The 17,164-nt window shown below is 48.9% G+C and overlaps 1 protein-coding gene across 1 annotated transcript in view; it reads left to right on the top strand.

Moving 5' to 3' along the window:
• Positions 1–17,164, top strand: part of AATF (apoptosis antagonizing transcription factor) — a 36,657-nt gene that overhangs the window by 13,869 nt on the left and 5,624 nt on the right. The window contains exons 7-11 of the mRNA XM_041425283.1: positions 144–308; positions 1,081–1,164; positions 8,265–8,332; positions 9,482–9,562; positions 12,262–12,333. Of these exons, the coding sequence (XP_041281217.1) occupies positions 144–308; positions 1,081–1,164; positions 8,265–8,332; positions 9,482–9,562; positions 12,262–12,333 (470 nt within the window). The remainder of the gene's footprint in view (positions 1–143; positions 309–1,080; positions 1,165–8,264; positions 8,333–9,481; positions 9,563–12,261; positions 12,334–17,164) is intronic.

Raw genomic sequence — 17,164 nt, 5'->3', positions numbered from 1 at the left:
CTCACAGAAATCCCTGCGACGAGCCCAGACCCCCTCCTGCTGTTGGAGCTGCTTGTGCAGTGACATGGCAAGGCAGAGGGAGCCCGGGGGTGCCTGGAGGAGAGGGCTGTGTGTGTTCTCTGACACTGCTTGATGCCCTGCAGGGCTTTGGAGCCTTGGAGCGCTCGGTGCTGGCGCAGATCGAGCACGTCCTGCTGGACAGGGAGCGATTGCTGCGGCGCACCCAGACCCGCCGCTCCCTCTACACCGTGCTGGGCAAGCAGGAGCAGCAGCCTGCCCCAGCCCCTCAGCCCGGCCCTCACAGCTCGGTAAGGGGGGGTTTATTTCTCTGATTCACCCTGGGAAGCTCTGCAGAGCAGGGAGAGCCACGGTGGTGTGCTTGTGTGGGAGGTGGGCGGAGGAGGAGGTGTCTGAGCGTGGATTCCTGCTAAGGAAAAACATCTAAATTCCAGTTTTGTCATGTTTGCATTATCTCCTGTCCCGGTTCCTGACAGAGTGTCATAGGTTAAGAAGGAAGTGAATTTTTTTGGGAGGTTGTGGAAGAAGAGGTTTTACTTGAGCTGGGGTTGTGCCCCTCCTGTGCTGCTCACTAAATCTGATTTTTGAGGTAGCGGCAGCAAACCTTGGTTTTCACTCTGCAGTTTAGAGTCTTTAACCCAGAAAGTCCCTTTTAAAATCATACTGCATATAACCTACAGAATATGTTAGTAGTAAGCCCTTTATTAATTTAGTATTTAAGAATGAATAAATACTCAATTCTGAGAGATCAGGTAGAATTACTGGACTTGCAAGATGTATTTTTGCCATTACATTAAAAATATCTGTAGTATTTTGCCAGAAAGACTTTGCACAGTCCTATTTATTTCCCAGTAAAGGCATCATAAATCTATTCTGGCATTGGCAGCGTTTCTGCCTTGCCTTTAAATGTATTCCTGGTCCTTAAAAGCTGGTTATATTGGGAATTTTTCCCCATTCCTTCATATCATCAAGCGTGTTTACAAGCTGCTGCACGTGATGTCTCTGGAGTTAGGGGCAGAAATGTGCACATATGAGCTCTCAGTGTTTCCCTGATGCTTGCAGGAAGTCCTCCCTCCCTCAGACTCCAACAGGCACCTGAAGGACATCGATGAGGAGATATTTGATGATGATGACTTTTATCACCAGGTAGGTGATGGTAAATGTGTGTTGCAATTATGGCTCCAGTTGGGTTTTAATGCTCACAGAGAAAATGCACTTGGTTCCATGCTCTGTGTTTCTCTTTACCTGTAAAACTCAGTTACCTGTTTAACACCCAAAATCTCTGCAGGTCCCTCAGGCACTCTGCTCTGGGCCTCTGTGAGTTTGAAGCTGCCCTGTGGGTGTGAACTTGCTGCTGGTGCTTGAGTGTGTCAGGAGCTGTGCTTGTTGTTCTCCCTGGGCAACAACACAGGAGAAAAAGCTCTGAATCCTCTCTGTTCTCTGTGGGCAGAGCCCCCTTAGGAAAGGCAATCCCAGAGGATGCTCAGGAGCACTGGAAGTTGCTCTTGTCTCAGCCTAAATCATCTCATTCTCCTGCTGAATGGGAGAGCTCCTGGGCTGCTCCAGCACTTCCCTTGGAATTGGGCCAGCTTGAATCCAGGCCAGTTATTCCTGTTATTTGCAAAATTCTTAGAAGCAAGGATTCTGCACCCAGTGCAGGGAAACACTGTGTTTGTAGTTCATTTAATAAAGACAGTGCCAGCTTTATGAAAACTGGAATTGTCACATACTGAGGCATATGTCACTGTAAGCCCTTCCCCAGTGTGTGAAAACCCTGCCTGCTTTGATGATCCAACAGAGCCTGAACTTCAGGACTAAACAAATACCATTTTATCGCTGGAAAGACAGATTTTTTAAAATCTGAATAATTATCTAGAGTGGCCAGTAAAGAGCTGGGGGAGAGCTGTTGCCATGTGAGGATGCCAGGCTCCCAGTGGTGATGGGAGAGGGCCTGTCCTGTTGGTAGCAGAGACTGAAGATAAATCTTAATAAAGATAAATCTTTTGAGATATTCCTGAGGTGGAATTTGGGATCCAAATGACCCAGAAGCTCAACTTTGGGGGCAAATTGGACCCTAAGAACACAAAAAAAATGAAGTTGGTGTAACAAAATCATGGAGTGGAGAAAGAGCTGAGGTTGACAGTCTAAGGACCTGTGCAGAGAAGCTGCTTCTTGGCCATGAAATGTTAATTTTTTTAAAAGAAAACAGCAATGGATGAGTGTCCCCATCTTTCCCTCTAATAACTGTAGCTGTGCTAAATGGTGATTTCAGAAATATGAGCAGGCCCAGCTTAGCTTCTCCCCTCACTGGTTAATTGGGGTGCTGGGGTTAATCTAAATTAAAACTTAAACTAATAGAGGTCATTGAGGGAAGAGAGTCACCTGAGTAAAACAAATGGGTCTGCCAGGCACAACTGTATCTTGGCCATTTCCCAAGAGGGAAGTGGCAGCAAATTGGAGCAGTTTGAGGCCCGGGCAGAGGTGAAGGATGGGTGACAGGGTGACAGGGGCTCGCCTCCAGATTGCCTTCCCTGCTGCTCCAGCTGCAGGGGCAGCCCCAGCCAGCAACATCTGGCAGCACAGCCAGGCATGGGTGCCACTTTGGGACCCCCAGGGGCTGGAAATGCAGTGCTGGGGCTGCTGCAGGCTTTAATCACTTGGCAGTCCTTGGCAGCAGCTCCGACAGCTCTGCCGGCCTCGTACATCACACACAGACATCTGCTGAGCAGCCAGGCAGCTGCACATCCATTTCCCTCCCTTGCTGGGCTTTTTCTGATCTCTGTCCCTCCTCCTCTCCTTCCCTTGCAGCCTTCCCCTCTCCTCCATCCCCACAGTGCTCCCTGGCAGAGGGGATCCCTGCAGGTCCCGGTTTGTGTCCCGTGCTCGGTGGGCTTTATGGCAGAGATTGGAGCCAGCTCAGGGATTAGGCTGAGGAAAATGGCTCTGTGTTTTCTGTCAGCTCCCAATTAAATTGGATTCATAAAGTGCTTTCCTTTATTTGTCAGGGCGCCGAGCTGGAGCTGAACGCTGCATTGAGAGCAGGGAGAGCCCAGCACAATGGAGCTGACAGGGCCCTGAATGGCTCTGCCTTCCCTGGGTCACAACTGAGCAGGGCTTTGTGTGGGTGGGATTGCATGTGGGCACGGAAATCAAACCTGGGAGGGAGCTGCTTCTCCAGGAGTGATCAGCAGCAAGCTGAGGGTGCTCACAAGCCCTGACCCCTGTGCATAACACTGATTGCAGCCTGCATTTCAGCACCTGCCTCTTCCTTCCTATTTCAGTCTACATCCAGGCTTTCCTTGGGAGGCTCTGCCTTCCCTGGGTCACAACTGAGCAGGGCTTTGTGTGGGTGGGATTGCATGTGGGCACGGAAATCAAACCTGGGAGGGAGCTGCTTCTCCAGGAGTGATCAGCAGCAAGCTGAGGGTGCCCACAAGCCCTGACCCCTGTGCATAACACTGATTGCAGCCTGCATTTCAGCACCTGCCTCTTCCTTCCTATTTCAGTCTACATCCAGGCTTTCATTCCTTGGGGTCATTTTCACTCTTCTAAATAACATTTTATAGTTATTCATTTATTTTGATTGCTGCTTAAAAGGTAAACATTCAGATAAAGAGCAGCCCTGGAAAGCAGCTTCCTGTCTGTGTCAGTGTGAAATTAGGCAAGTAAAAATGAACCAGATTTGATGAATGTGCACAAGTTAATGATAACAGAATAAGTAGTTATACTGTTTTATTATAGATTATAATAAAAAGCTCTTTAATTAATCTGTTTTTCTTCTGGAAAAACAATTTTCTTGTCCAGGTCTTAATATTCAGTAGAATTCAGCAGGTGGGTCTGGTGGAATTTTGTGATGATTCAGGATTTAACTCTCTTCTGCCTGTTCATCCCACTTTTCTCCTGTTCATCACTTCTTTTATAAGCAGTTGCAGTTTTTATGTGATGGCCCATATTGGATGGTGATGGAAAGCTGAGCTGAGTAATGCAGTGAAATATTTTTATTTGGGTGGGAATAGTTGAAGTGTTTCAGGAGCTCCTCATTACTGGCAGCAGTGAGAGGCTGGAGCCCGTTTCCTTTTCCTTTAAATCCTCCTTCATACATGGTTTTTTAGGGAAGAAAAAGGCTTTTTATTTTTAGAAGTCATATTTATGTAGAATTCATTACAGCTGATATTGCAGCATTAAGACTTAAAAATTCCAGCCTGCTACCAGGGAGCTGCTGCTCTGACATGCTACAGTGGAGATTTTATTGTTAGGTTGAAATACTCCTCTGGTAAAGGAGAGAGTGGAAATTGGTTTATTTCCAACAGGAATTAGGTTAGTGTTCATATGCTAAGTGTTCCACTGGTAGCAGCTCTTCCCAGAACAAATGTTCATCACTTCTGGCAGCAGGTATGCCTAAGGAGAATTGGGAATATCCATAATCCCTTTTTTCCTTGGCTCTCCTGCTCCCTCCTCCCCTGGTCTGGGCATTTTGTGACAGCCCATGGCCACCAGTCCTGGCTGTGAGCATCAGAGAGGAGGGGGAGCACCCAAGGAATCCCCAAATCCTTCCAGGGAGGGTTCTCACCCCCCCTGAGCTGGGATGTACCCCAAAGTCAGCATCCTTAACCCCCTGTGTGCTGCCTCTCTGCAAAGCTTCACTGCTGGGGTGGTTTCCCTTCGTGTCCTCACAGTTTGCTGTCCTCTCCCAGGAATTTGGTAATGCCCTAAACACAGAATTACCAATCCAGAGAACTATTAAAAGTCAATAATGGTGAAGAATAGAGAAGCCTGGCTTTGTGACAAGCTGGTTTACCTTAATTAAACCGGTGAGTGATTAATATGGACAGCTGATCTTGTGGCTTTAATTAGATGCATTTAGAGTTTTGTGTGAATAAGAGATGTCTCGAACCATCCCACAGGTTAATGGCAATACAATACTCTTATCACAGGCATGTATCTTTCAAATGGCTGGGTAGATGGTTAATAACACATTTTAAAGCTTGATTTGGAGCTTCTCTTAATGGGTTCTTCGAAAATAGGCAAATCTGTGCATCTTACACAAGCCTGAATTTGAATAAAACGGGCTTTAAAAAGAGGCTGCCCAATGATTTCCGCTTGCATTTTATTAAATATAAAAATTAAGTTTTTAAAAAGCATTTCAAGGGGATTTAAAGTAATATTTGAGCTGCAAACTTATATTTTCTCTGGTGTTGATAGAAATCCAAATGTTGTTACACAGCTACTGAGTGGGAGCTTGACAGGGGATCTGTAGATGGACTTCTTTTTAAATTTGATTTGCTCTGTAAGGTCTAAGACAAGTGAGCCTTTTGTCACGAGGCTGATTTCAGCTCTCCTTAGCCCTTTGTCTCAACTGGCAGTTCTTAGGGGTCTGCAAATCAGAAAGGTCAGTGAGTGCAGGATTAGAAACACTGATAGATAGTGCATGAAAATGAGACCTAACCTCTAAAATGAAAATTGACCTCTAAAATGAGAAATGAGGCTGTGTTACCCTGGAACAACACCCTGATGGCATTTCCCAGTCCCTGTGATCGTGCCCAGGGCTTGGTGTGCATCTCTGACTGGCACTGAGGGGAATTCTGCAGGGAACCCTTCAGGGCTTCAGGATCTTGGCTCTGTGTCAGGACAGCTTTGGGCTCTGCAGCAGCAGCACTGCCTGCCAGGGGGGTTCAGCTGGCACTGACAGCTTCCCCCTGGTTTGTCCTCCTTGGGCAGGAGCAGCTGGCACTGGGAGCTGGGCTCTGATGGGGCTGTGCTGCCCTGCAGCTCTGTGTGTGCTTCCTGCAGCTCTGTGTGCTTCCCTGAAGCGGTGTGTGTGCTGCCCTGCAGCTCTGCGTGTGCTGCCCTGCAGCTCTGTGTGCTTCCTGCAGCTCTGTGTGCTTCCTGCAGCTCTGTGTGCTTCCTGCAGCTCTGTGTGCTGCCCTGGAGCTCTGTGTGCTTCCTGCAGCTGTGTGTGCTGCCTGCAGCTCTGTGTGCTTTCCTGCAGCTGTGTGTGCTGCCCTGCAGCTCTGTGTGCTGCCCTGGTCACTGAGCTGAGCTCCTGCCAGTTCAGGGAGGAGGTGAAGGAGGGAAAGCAAAACAGGATCTCTTCAAATCAAAGCCTTTTGGTGCTGGAATTGCCTAACTCTGCCTTCACACATCAGGGCTTAACGCTGATGGTGATTTACTCACACTTCCTAGTTAATAATTAGACATTGGGAGACACCATATATCACTCCTAATGGAATATGTGGGGTCTGATGAGAGTTTTCTGTTTTGACTAATAAATTTTAAGCAGAATCGCCAGGCTTAATGAAATATTACCGTTTGGGAAGTGGTTTAAGTCTTGTGCTGGGAAAACAGTGTTGCTTTATTCAGTAAATGAATTTATCATTCACTCTGTATCCCAAGCTCTGGCTGGCTCTGGAGCATGGGCTGGATGCAAGACTCTGAACCAGAAAGCAGAAAACTAATCAAATCCTTAAAGACCAAAGGCAGCCAGGCAGGCCTGGGCTGACTTTTTCAGTGGTAGCCTCTGGCTACATCCACTTTTATTTTAGTAACCATTGTTAGCATGATTTATAACCTCAGCTTGGAGACTTTTGCTATTTAGATGTAACAAGATGCTTCACAGCTTTTATTTCCATTTCCTAATTTCGCTCTTGCTCCTGCCTTTTTTTTTTTTTTAGCTTCTCCCTCATCTTTGCCTTGCTCTGCTCTCCCAGGCAGTGCCCAGTCCCACAGCTGACACTGCCCTGGAAGAACATTTGGAGCACTGCAAGGCCTTGGCAGCCCCAAGGTCCACAGAACTGGTTCAGGGTTAGGAACCTGCCCCAAAAATGCATCTTGGAACTGTGGAATGGTTTGAGTTGGAAGGAACTTTAAAGCTCATCTTGTTCCACCCCATCAGTTCCAGGGATCCAGGGGCAGCCCCAGCTGCTCTGGGCACCCTGTGCCAGGGCCTGCCCACCCTCCCAGCCAGGAATTCCTTCCCAATATCCCATCCAGCCCTGCCCTCTGGCATTGTCTGACAGTGTGGGCACAGCTGAGGCACTCCTTGGTGTTCCAGCCTGGGTTTCTGAGCCAAGCCCTGCAGGAAATGCCCTGCTGCTGGCTCCCCAGGGGCACAGGGTGGCTGTGTGTGACATCTGCTCTGGGACAGGATCAGAGGGGACAGCACACACCCCTCGCTGCTGGAGCAGGAGCAAACCACTCTCACCTCTCTGCACCACTTGTGGCTGCTGCTCCAAGCCTCCCTCCCGCCTTGCTTTTGACAGAATATTGACTGGAAAGCAAGATCCCATTTCTGCTTAGCCTTAAGGGCAGCTGTTTGCAGAGTGGCAGTGCTACACAGGTTTACTGTGTCGTGTGTCTGTGTAACACTGGATTTGGATCTTGTATTTAGCTGCCAGGAGTGACTGTGATGAAGTGGCAGAGATAAACTGATAGATTGTGTGCCAGAAAGATGTTGGGAATCAATCAGATAAACAGGGCAGAGAGGTAGCTTGCTGTTTTCTAGTGATAATAAACCAGTGGCCTGGCTCCTGGAATTTTTAAATGTAATTGCTGCAGTAATAATCTCCAAAAATAAGCAAGTTGGGGGGAAAAAAAAGTAGTGGCAGGTTTTTAATTATGTTTGAATCACTCTTTTTGTCTGGTAATGTGGTGTATGCCTTGAAGGAGAGGGAAGTACAGGGTGGAGGAAAAGCATCCTGCATCCTTTCTTGCCTGGAATTGCCTGGATTCTGGTTCCAGGTGTTTCTGGTTCAGCTGTTTCTGAGCTGAGGCAGTACCTTCACTGACTGGTGAATTGTAGGTGTCCATAAAGCAGTTTGTTCCCCTCAGTTTTGGAGGGTTTATTTCTGTTCCTCATGTTGATATCTTGGCCAATACCCAAGGCACAGCAGGCACGGTTTGCAGTGAGTGGTGATAAACACACAGCACCAATCAAGGATCCAAAGAGGCTGTTCACAGCATCCTCTGGCTGCTGGAAGCAAAGAGGACAAACCCCAGCCCTCAGGACACAAAAAGAAATAGAAAAGGCTGCCTGAGCATTCCTGCTGTAGCTATAAAAAGGATTTTGCTGTGCCGTTCTCCGAGCGAGCATCGCTGCCCAGCTTCTGTCTGGGAATTGTTCCAGTTCCCCTGCCCTTCCCCAGCAGTGGGGACAGCCCTGTGGGGCTTTTCCTGCACGTCTGCCCCAGGTGTAGCTGCCTGCACCACAGCTGTGCTTTACTCCAGGTGGGTTTTTGTCTTCCCTGCAGCTCCTGCGAGAGCTGATCGAGCGGAAAACCACAGCCCTGGACCCCAACGACCAGGTGGCCATGGGCAGGTGAGTGAGGGGCTGGGACAGCCCTGCAGCCCAGCACAGCCCCCTGTGCCCTTCAGCACAGCTCACTGCAGAGGGCAGAGCACTGAGTTCATCTGGGGAAAGCCACGGTGGCATCAGGAAATCATCCTCTCTGCAGGCTCCTGGGTTGTGCGGCGCCCAGGCTGCCTTGGAGCTCTTGCTGTGTGATCCTCTGGAGTTATTTCCCTGCTGGAAAGGTTTGGTCCAAGTGTTTTTGTCTCTCAGTGGTTTCTGCAGCACTAAGTGGCACAAAAAACTGGCTGCCCACTGCTGAAATTTGGCTTTGGCTCTTTATTTGCTCTGCTTAGGTGTTGTTTGAGAAGAGTAAATCTTCTGACGTCAGTTAAAGCAATTCCTGTGTATCCCTCCTGTAAGAAAGGGTTCTGTACAGTGAACACAATATCAGGGAATGCTCCCTGCATGCAGAAGTAAAATATAATTCCATGCAGGGAAGCTCTTATTTCTCTGTTTAATTCTAGAGTTAGAAAGTAAAGAATCTTCCAAATGCCACTTCATGAGCAGAGTGCATGGAAATGGCCACGGGCTCCAGTTCAGAAAAGTGTAAAAGCCAAGGAAGGCTGAAAAAGCTGGAGCTGGGCTCTTCCCTGAAACAATTTTGGGGGGCTTGTCTATAGGGAGGGGAAGAAAATGCATCGGGAAGTGTTGTGATGGTGAAACAACTTTTCTCCTTGTAAAATATCACCCAGATTCTAGTGCAATGTCAGATTTATTTTGTGTACTTCTGGAATATTATGGAAAGCTATTCACTATGATTTAACACGATATAGACAAAATTACATTTAAGTGGTGATTGCATTGTACATTTATCTGACTTTACAATAAAATAGATTACAGTAATTAAGATTATATTAAGATTGCAGTAATTGGATTTGGTTAGATTTTTTCCCTGATGTCGAGTTTTCATTGTATAAATCAGGTGAGATGACGCTCGTTTCAGTTAAAAAAAAAGTTATTTATAACCAGGAGAAGTTTTTCCCTGCTGGAAACTTCTTTGACTTGAGGAAGTTCTGGTTGAGAAATGGAGCTTTTAATACAGTTGGGGATCAGAGAGTGTTTCTGGGAGTGTTCAGTGGCTCTGAAGTTGTGCTCCTGTTGTTCTGCATTCCCCAGGCAGTGGCTGGCCATCCAGAAGTTACGGAGCAAAATAAAGAAGAAAGTGGACAGAAAAGCCAGCAAAGGAAGGAGAATCCGGTGAGTGACACCTTCTGCAAGCACACACAAACCCTCATTTGGAAAAAAAAAAAAAGCCTGACAGCTCTGGGTGTGTTTAACCCCAGCTGGCTCTGGGGGGATTTGTGACTTTGAGGGCAGTCAGAGGGGAATGCTGATGCTCCTGGAGCCTGGAATAAGAGCTTGGTGGATGCAGCCTGGGAGCATTGCCCCACTCAGGGTCTGGGGAAACACCAGAGAAAGGTGCTCACATCTCCCTGAGCCTTTTGGGGCTGGAATTTCCAGGGAGAGCCAATAAACCCCTCTTGTGCAATTTGTATTTCCTGACTGAGGCGTGGGCAGCACCTCCAAGGGAAGATGTGCAGAAATACCTCAGGTAAATCTCTATTTCTCCCTGAGTGCCAGCTGGAATTTGGTGTGAAATCTCTCTTTGCTGGTAACTCACATCACAGCTCCCTTCATGTCTGAATCATTTCCCTGCTGGATCACTCATTTGAGCTCAGTGTTAGAATCTCCCACGTGGGGAGGGAAGCAGCCTGGAGAGCAGGAGGTGTTTCCCCTTTGCAGAGCAGCTCTCTGAGTCTCCCTGAGATCAGCATGATTTGTGGTGGAGGAGGGAGGATGCTGAAAAGCTGCTCTGCTTCCTGAAAAATCCAGCACATTAACCATCCTTTGTGAGTAAACTATAAATCCTGAGTTTAGATGGCATCTGATAGAAAGTCAGTGGAGTCAGTCTGGGTCTGGCCTGGCATAGCAATTTTTAAGATAGATGTCATAAGATAATTTATTGAAAGAGGGAAGAGCTACTTTGTTGGCCTGAAAAGCCTATAATTATTGACTATCAATATTCTTTTCTGCCAGCATCACACATAATTGGATATATTCAGGATTCAGTCAAAACTCCTGACAACATCACACAAGTGAGGCAGCCTCTGAGCCTCCAGGAATGATGGGGAATCTCTCCCTGTGTGCAGTCTGTGCCCTCAGCAGTCCTGGGGGAGCAGCTCTGCCTCTTACCTCTCAGGTGCCTCTTTTTAACTAAAAGTTGTGCTGACCCTGCAGGGAAAATAACAATAAAAGAAGGAAAGGCTCCTTGTTTGTGGTTGGGATTGAGATGCAGTTAAGCTCCTGCATTTTTCACAATAAGGCAGTGGAGCCCAAATGGGTTTTTGGTGCTTCCACTGAGAGACTTGGTGTCACCCCAGGAGATCCCTGACCCTCTGTTCTTCCCTCTCCTTCTCTAAATTTGGGACAGCAGTGCTCACATTTGCTTTCATGGGGGACTTTGAGGTCCTGGAGAGCCAAGTATTTAATTTCATCTGTCTCCTTAATTCTTCCTTTTTAGCAAAGCTTCAGTTTTAGAGCTGTTTGGGTGCAATGTGCTGGTTTATTGTAGGGGCTGAGCATCTTCAGGTGCTTCCAGAAGCAGTCAGTCTTCCCCTTGCCACCAGGGAAGTTGGGGCATTGAGAGGGGAGATAAATTCATCCAAAAATCAACCTGCAGAGCCCTGGTGCAGGGAGCTGTGGAGGAGCAGGGATGTTTGCACACCTTTCTCGTGGCAGTGTTTCCTGAGCTGTGCTGCTGCCAGGTGGGGTGCCTTTCTCTGCACTAAGTGAAATATTTTCCATTGGGCTGGGCTTTTCCACAAGCTGTGAGCAAGAGGCTGGAGTGGGCACGAGTGCCAGGCTGTGCCCAGGGAGCTGCTCCTCCATCCTGGCAGCTTCCCAGCAGGGCAGCTCCTTGCAGAGCCAGAGCCAGAGGCTGCAGAGTGTCCACAAAGCAGTTTGTTCCCCTCAGTTTTGGAGGGTTTCTTTCTGTTCCTGCCCTCTGAGAGGGGCTGTGAGCTCAGCATCCCCAGGGAGTGTTCCTGCACGGGCAAACAGAAGGAGTGCAGAGGTGGCAGGGTGGAAAGGTGGTGCTGGGCAAATGCTAGTGAGTCCTTTGGCCTGCTATTTGTCAAGCTCTATAAACAGCAGCAGCCTGGGTGAAACCCTCAGGCTGGGGTGGGCAGTGCACACAAATGCCTGGGTTTGGAATCCCCTGCCCTTGGACACTGGGTTTGAAACCTGCTCATTCTGAGGTTCTCAGTACCCTGGTACATTTTGTGTCAGGTCCTTGAGTATAAATCATGAAATCCTTGCAGGCTTCTACCCAGGCTGGCAGATGGGAAGGGAATCCTCTCTCTGGAGGTGCAGGACAGCTTGCAGCAGTGTTTTGGTGATGAGAACATGCCTCATTCCATCTCTGCACAGGCTTTTCCTGTCTCCTCCTTCCCTGGTTTTCACATGCTCCATTTGCAGGTTACTCAGGGTGGGAATTGCCAGCTCTGCAAACGGCTCCAGAGTGGATTTTGGTGTCCTTCAGGGCTCTGCAGAGCACACAGCAGGGCAGGAGGGGCTGTTTGTCTGTCTGACCCCTCAGGGTTGTCTGTCTGGTGCTGCTGTCCTGTCCCTGGCTGGGATGAGAGAGGATTTGCTGTCCCTCAGTTCATTGTTCACCTGGTTATTGCTGTTCCAGAGGGGAGGAGGGGGAATTGCCAGCTCCAGCTGGGACTCCCTAGGGATGAGCAGAGCCCTGCTGCTCCTTGGGAGCTGCTCCTGCTCAGACCAGCAGCATTTCCTGCTCTGAGCACTTCCTGGGAGCATTTCCTGCTCTGAGCAGTTCCTGGGAGCATTTCCTCCTCTGAGCAGTCCTGAAGTGCTGCTCCTGCTCTCCCCAGGTACCACGTCCACAGCAAGCTGGTGAGCTTCATGGCACCTATTGACCTCTGCACAATGAATGATGATGCCAGGTGAGTAAGAGATTAATTATGTTTCTCAAATGGCTCCATGACAGCGTGGTATTGACCTGTTCTTCAGCCTGTCACCCTCTCCATTCCTTCTTATCAGCTCCCCATTTGTCACTGGCATCACAGCCTGGGTGTCTTGGTCACATCTGTCCTGGCAGCCTGGCTGAGCTTTCACTCTGTAATTACTGTGGTACCAAACCAGAAATTGTCATAAATCTCAGCACCTAGGGGTTGAGTCCTGCTTTAGAGCTCCTAGTTTGAAATTAGGAGTTCTAATTTCAAAACTCCTAAATTCTGAAATTTCCCCTTTTTATGGAATTAGTTTGGAAATGCACAGCCAAGCCACCTGGTGTCTTCAGGTGGAATCAGAGCTTAAAAGAGCTTCCCTTCTAACAGAAATGGCAACTTCTATATTCTGGTTAATGTGCATTTTCTTAGCTCAGTTAATAACTGGAATAATTCTCTCAAGATTCACTCAGGACTTTTATGTCGCTTGTGTTTATCTCTATTTAAAGAGTAAAGAATTTTATTGGGAGACTGTAATGTTTTAATGTGGTCATTAGTAAAGAAAACACTACAGTGAAATTTTGTGCATAGTTTCCAGACAGCTCCCTCACATATTTCTTAAACCCAGATCTCCAAAAGCTGAGCTGTTTGTGGGAAGGAGGTGGAATAATTTTTCCAGTGAATGGATGGAGAAAGCTTGAGAAACATCTTTCCCCTGGGTTGTGGAACATGTTTGTGCTTTGTGAGGGAGAGATGTCATTTGTCTGTTTGTGAAATGGAAACCAAATACCTGCTGCCTTTTGGGGGATTGCAGGGACTTATGGATGAGAAGTTTTGTGTCCATAGCACCTGTGCTGTTCCATCACTGCATCTCTCTCTGAGCTGCTTTACTCTGGTTTTTTTCTCTCTTTTTTTTTTCTTTTCAAGTGAGAGCAAAGCTCAGCTGCTCTGATTTTTCAGCATTGTTTGGATCCTCTCACCACAAAAAGAAATGTGGGAGGCTCCAAGCTGTTCCTCCAGCCATGTAGTCCTAATGTTTAGCTTGAATTTCTCTCTGCTGTGATTTAGGACCATAATTTCTTGTCCTGTTCCAGGTGGGAACAGATTCTTGCTTCCTCTTTGCAGCAGCCCTTGCACTTCTGAGTGGGAATTCTTGTGAAAAGCTGGGTGTTATTTTTTGTCTTCCCCCCCAGCATCCACACACTGAACACATCCAAAATACTGCAGTGGGATCTGAAAATCGTGCTTTTTGTGGGTGTTTGTTCAGCTCTCCCCAAATAAAGAGATCTGCTGCTCTCAGTCATTTGTTTGAAAATCAGAGCCACTCTCTGGGGGTCAGCTCATTTCTCTGTTCAGAATGCCCCTGCCCTTGGCATGAGCCACAAGATCTCTGTCCAGCACACAGCTGGCAAGCAGAATTCAACATCTGCAGGTGAATTAAACAGAGCAGGCCAGGCCTGTGTGCTGCAGAGGGAGGCAGCAGTGATAACAGCTTCCCTTTGTGGCAGAAGCAGGTAATTTTATTGTTGGCAAGTGTGAATTGCTGGATTGAAAATGCACCTGTACACTTCACAGAGGTGTGACTGTGCTCTGAGCCAGTTTCTGGTCAGGCACTTAAAATGCATGACCCCAAAATGAATAGACCTGTGCTCAACAGGGCACTGTGTGGTGGGAGAGGTTTCCCAGGGCCAGTATGAAATGGATGCAGGAAGAGCTGGCAGAGTTTTCCCTCTGAGTTCTGCCAGGGCCCACAGGAAAATGGCAGTAAATAAAGAAATGGATGCAGGAATAGCTGGCAGAGCTTTCCCTCTCAGTTCTGCCAGGACCCACAGGAAAATGGCAGTAAATAAAGAAATAAATGTCTGCAGGTGTGGGTGGGCTTGGGGCTGGTGCAGAGTGCAGGGAGGGAATGGTGCTGTGGTTCTGGTTCTGTCTGTGCCAGCAGAAAGAAAAGAAATCCCTGTGAGGGGAAGCAGCTGAGCACTGCCAGGAGAAGGGGATCACTCCAGATTTCACAGCCTGCATGTGAGAAGGGAAACACACCAGTCAGATAACTGCCTTTGTCAACATCCCTGCCACTTTGTGCTCACTCCTGCTGCTGGCTGGGAGAAGAGCACTGCTGCAGGCAATTTATCTTCCCCCTGCCCCTTCTCCAGGCACCCCAAGCTTGGGCAGGGCTCTTTAACCTCCTGCTCACATATTTTATGTTGTAATGTGTGGGGCACTGGTGGCCTCCAGCCCTCCTCCTTTTTAACCCCTCTCTGGTAGTATTTTAAAACACACACTGGGAAGTGATTTTTATGGTTACCTTGGGTCTGTGTTTATAGACTTTAACACATTTGTTGTCCCCTTGGGCCAGGGTTTTTCTGATGGGTCCAAGGGCACTGCTGGGTAAAGGACAAGGGACAAGGACCCCAAAGGCAGAGCAGGGGCTGGGCTCTGGGGGTTGTCCAGAGGAGACAGGAGCTGTGTGGGGCAGGACAAGGCTGGTTGTGGTTTCTCCTGGGTTTGAGGGTGGCCTCATGTTGTTCCCCCTTCTTGGCCTTCCCTGGAAATAGGATTTTCCCATCACCAGGACGTGGCATCCTTCAGCAGCACCTTGTGCAGCAGAGCTGGGAGCAGGGCAGCCTTTGCTTTGGGAAGTGGGGCACAGGGAGGTATGGCCCCTGTCTCACAGGGTCTGAGAGCCTCGGGGCAGGGAACTCCTGAAGATGTCACACATCTTGGAGCTGAGGTTGAAGCCAGACCTCGAGAGCAGCATTGCCCTGGAAGCCTCCTCTCCCAGGAGGTGAGACCTGTGCTCTGCAGAGAGCTCCTGTGCCAGGCTCCTGAGTTTATTTATGTGTTATTTATTATTATTCACGGGCAGGCTGGGGCTCAGGGCTGCCCCTGGACACCTGCAGGGCACTGAGCTGTTCCCAGTGCTGGGGTGGCTCCTGGAGGAGCTGTGTGTGCATTTGGGGTTTATCCTGTGTTTGTGTGTGTGTGTGTCAGCTGTGAGACACAAACCCTCAGCTCTGTCCCTGTGTGAGGGAGCAGGGACTGAGCCCAGACTGAGCCCAGACTGAGCACAGGCTCTCTAAAGCAAGGGCTGGTGTCAGATCCCTGCAAAGTCTCATCCTTATTCCACCTCTGGAGGACAGTAACTTGCAGGAACAGACATCCTCTAAGGACACAGATGTTTGGTCCAAACACCTTTATCTCCCCAGACAACTCAGGTTATTCTGACAGGTAAAACAAGATTGTGCAAATATGCAACAGTGATCTAATCAGCTGGAACAACAGCAGTATTTTAACTGGCACTACCTTTTAACAGCATCATTAAGGGCTCTCATTACTCTTTTATTAGAGGCTCACTCTATTTCTTATCAGATTACAGAATGAACATAACTCATGGCACTGATTTGATCTCTTGTTAAAGAGGATTACAGCTCTGCATTAGCTGGGATTGACATGGTTTATAATTTGCTGTGGGTAGCCAGGCTGGCAGTGTCACCCTGTGACCCCTCCCCACCCCAGGGGAGGGCACCCATACATCATCATTAAAGCTGGCACCCAGGGCTCTGCAGGAGCCCCAGGGAGCCTTTCCTGCAGGAGGGGCAGGCAGGACAGAGGGACACACTGCAATTCCAGCTGGGGGAAGGTGGGGATGGATCCCGTTTGCTGCAGGCTGGCTTCTGCCTCAGCACTTGGGTCTCCTTGGGGAGGAGGAATCTGCATCCTTTATAAGCCACATCACAGGAAGGTGGCTCTGCTGGGACTGTGTCACACCAGGCAGTGTCCCCACAACGTGAGGTGGGAATCCCTTCCTTGAATGCCACGTCCAAGGGCAGGGAATGACCCCCCTGCCCCAGGGTCCTGCGTGGCACAGGAGCCCCCAGCCCAGTGCTGCTCCTGCAGGAGCAGAGTGGAGCCTGCTGGGAGGCTGAATTAACAGCCAGATGATCCAGCTGCCAGTGAGGTTTGGATTAGAGCCTTTCCCTTGGATCCAGGCAGGCCCTGTGCATTTTCCCAATCAGCATTCTCCCTTTAGTGCAGTTGCTTTGTCACAGAGAGCCTTGCTGCAAGCAGAGGGGGGTACGTAGCAGGAAATCCTGGTATTAAAAGATTAATTTACTTATGTGACATAGGAGTTTAATAAAAAAAAAATTAAAAAAAAAAAAAAGGTTGGTGAGATACCAGCCTTTAACTTGGCTCACTTTGTACTTGGGGTATTAAAACACCATGAGAGCAGATTAATGGAGGAATTTGGGCTCTGCAGTTGTCAATCCAGGGTGTTCAGCACCACAGAATTCCTGGGAGGAAGCAAAGCCCTTCCTGCTGGGAGAACTGAGGCAGCAGCTCAGTGCTGCATGGCACACAGCCCCTGACCCTGGTGGTGTGAGGAAAATGCCTCCAGCTCTGTCCAGAGAGGATCTGCTCTGGGAAAGCAGGGGAGCAGCAGGGCAGGCTGGGACCCCAGGAAAATCCTTATCCTGTGGAACTGAACCTGCTTGGGTGGATCCTGAGGCACCTCAGCTTTGGAATCCCAGAATCCCAAACTGCTTTGGTTGGGAGAGAACTTGAAACCCAGCCAGTGCCACCCCTGCCAGGGCAGGGCCACCTTCCTCTGTCCAGGCTGCTCCGAGCCCCAGTGTCCAACCTGACCTTGGAATTTCTTCTCTCTGTGCCTGATTTTATTTCAAATCCCCCCAGGCTGTGCTTGGTGAGCCCCTGGGGTGCAGTGGGGGCACCCATGTCCCTGCCCCAGGGCTTTTGGGAGGGCTGGTGCTGCAGCAGGGGCTCTGAGGGCTCAGTGCCAGGCTGAATGTCACCCAGCTGCTGGCAC

This window comes from Onychostruthus taczanowskii, unplaced genomic scaffold, assembly GCF_017590055.1.
Source record: "Onychostruthus taczanowskii isolate IOZ18803 unplaced genomic scaffold, ASM1759005v1 scaffold89, whole genome shotgun sequence".
In the NCBI taxonomy this organism is placed as follows: Eukaryota; Metazoa; Chordata; class Aves; order Passeriformes; family Passeridae; genus Onychostruthus; species Onychostruthus taczanowskii.
This window is presented reverse-complemented; position numbering and strand designations above follow the sequence as displayed.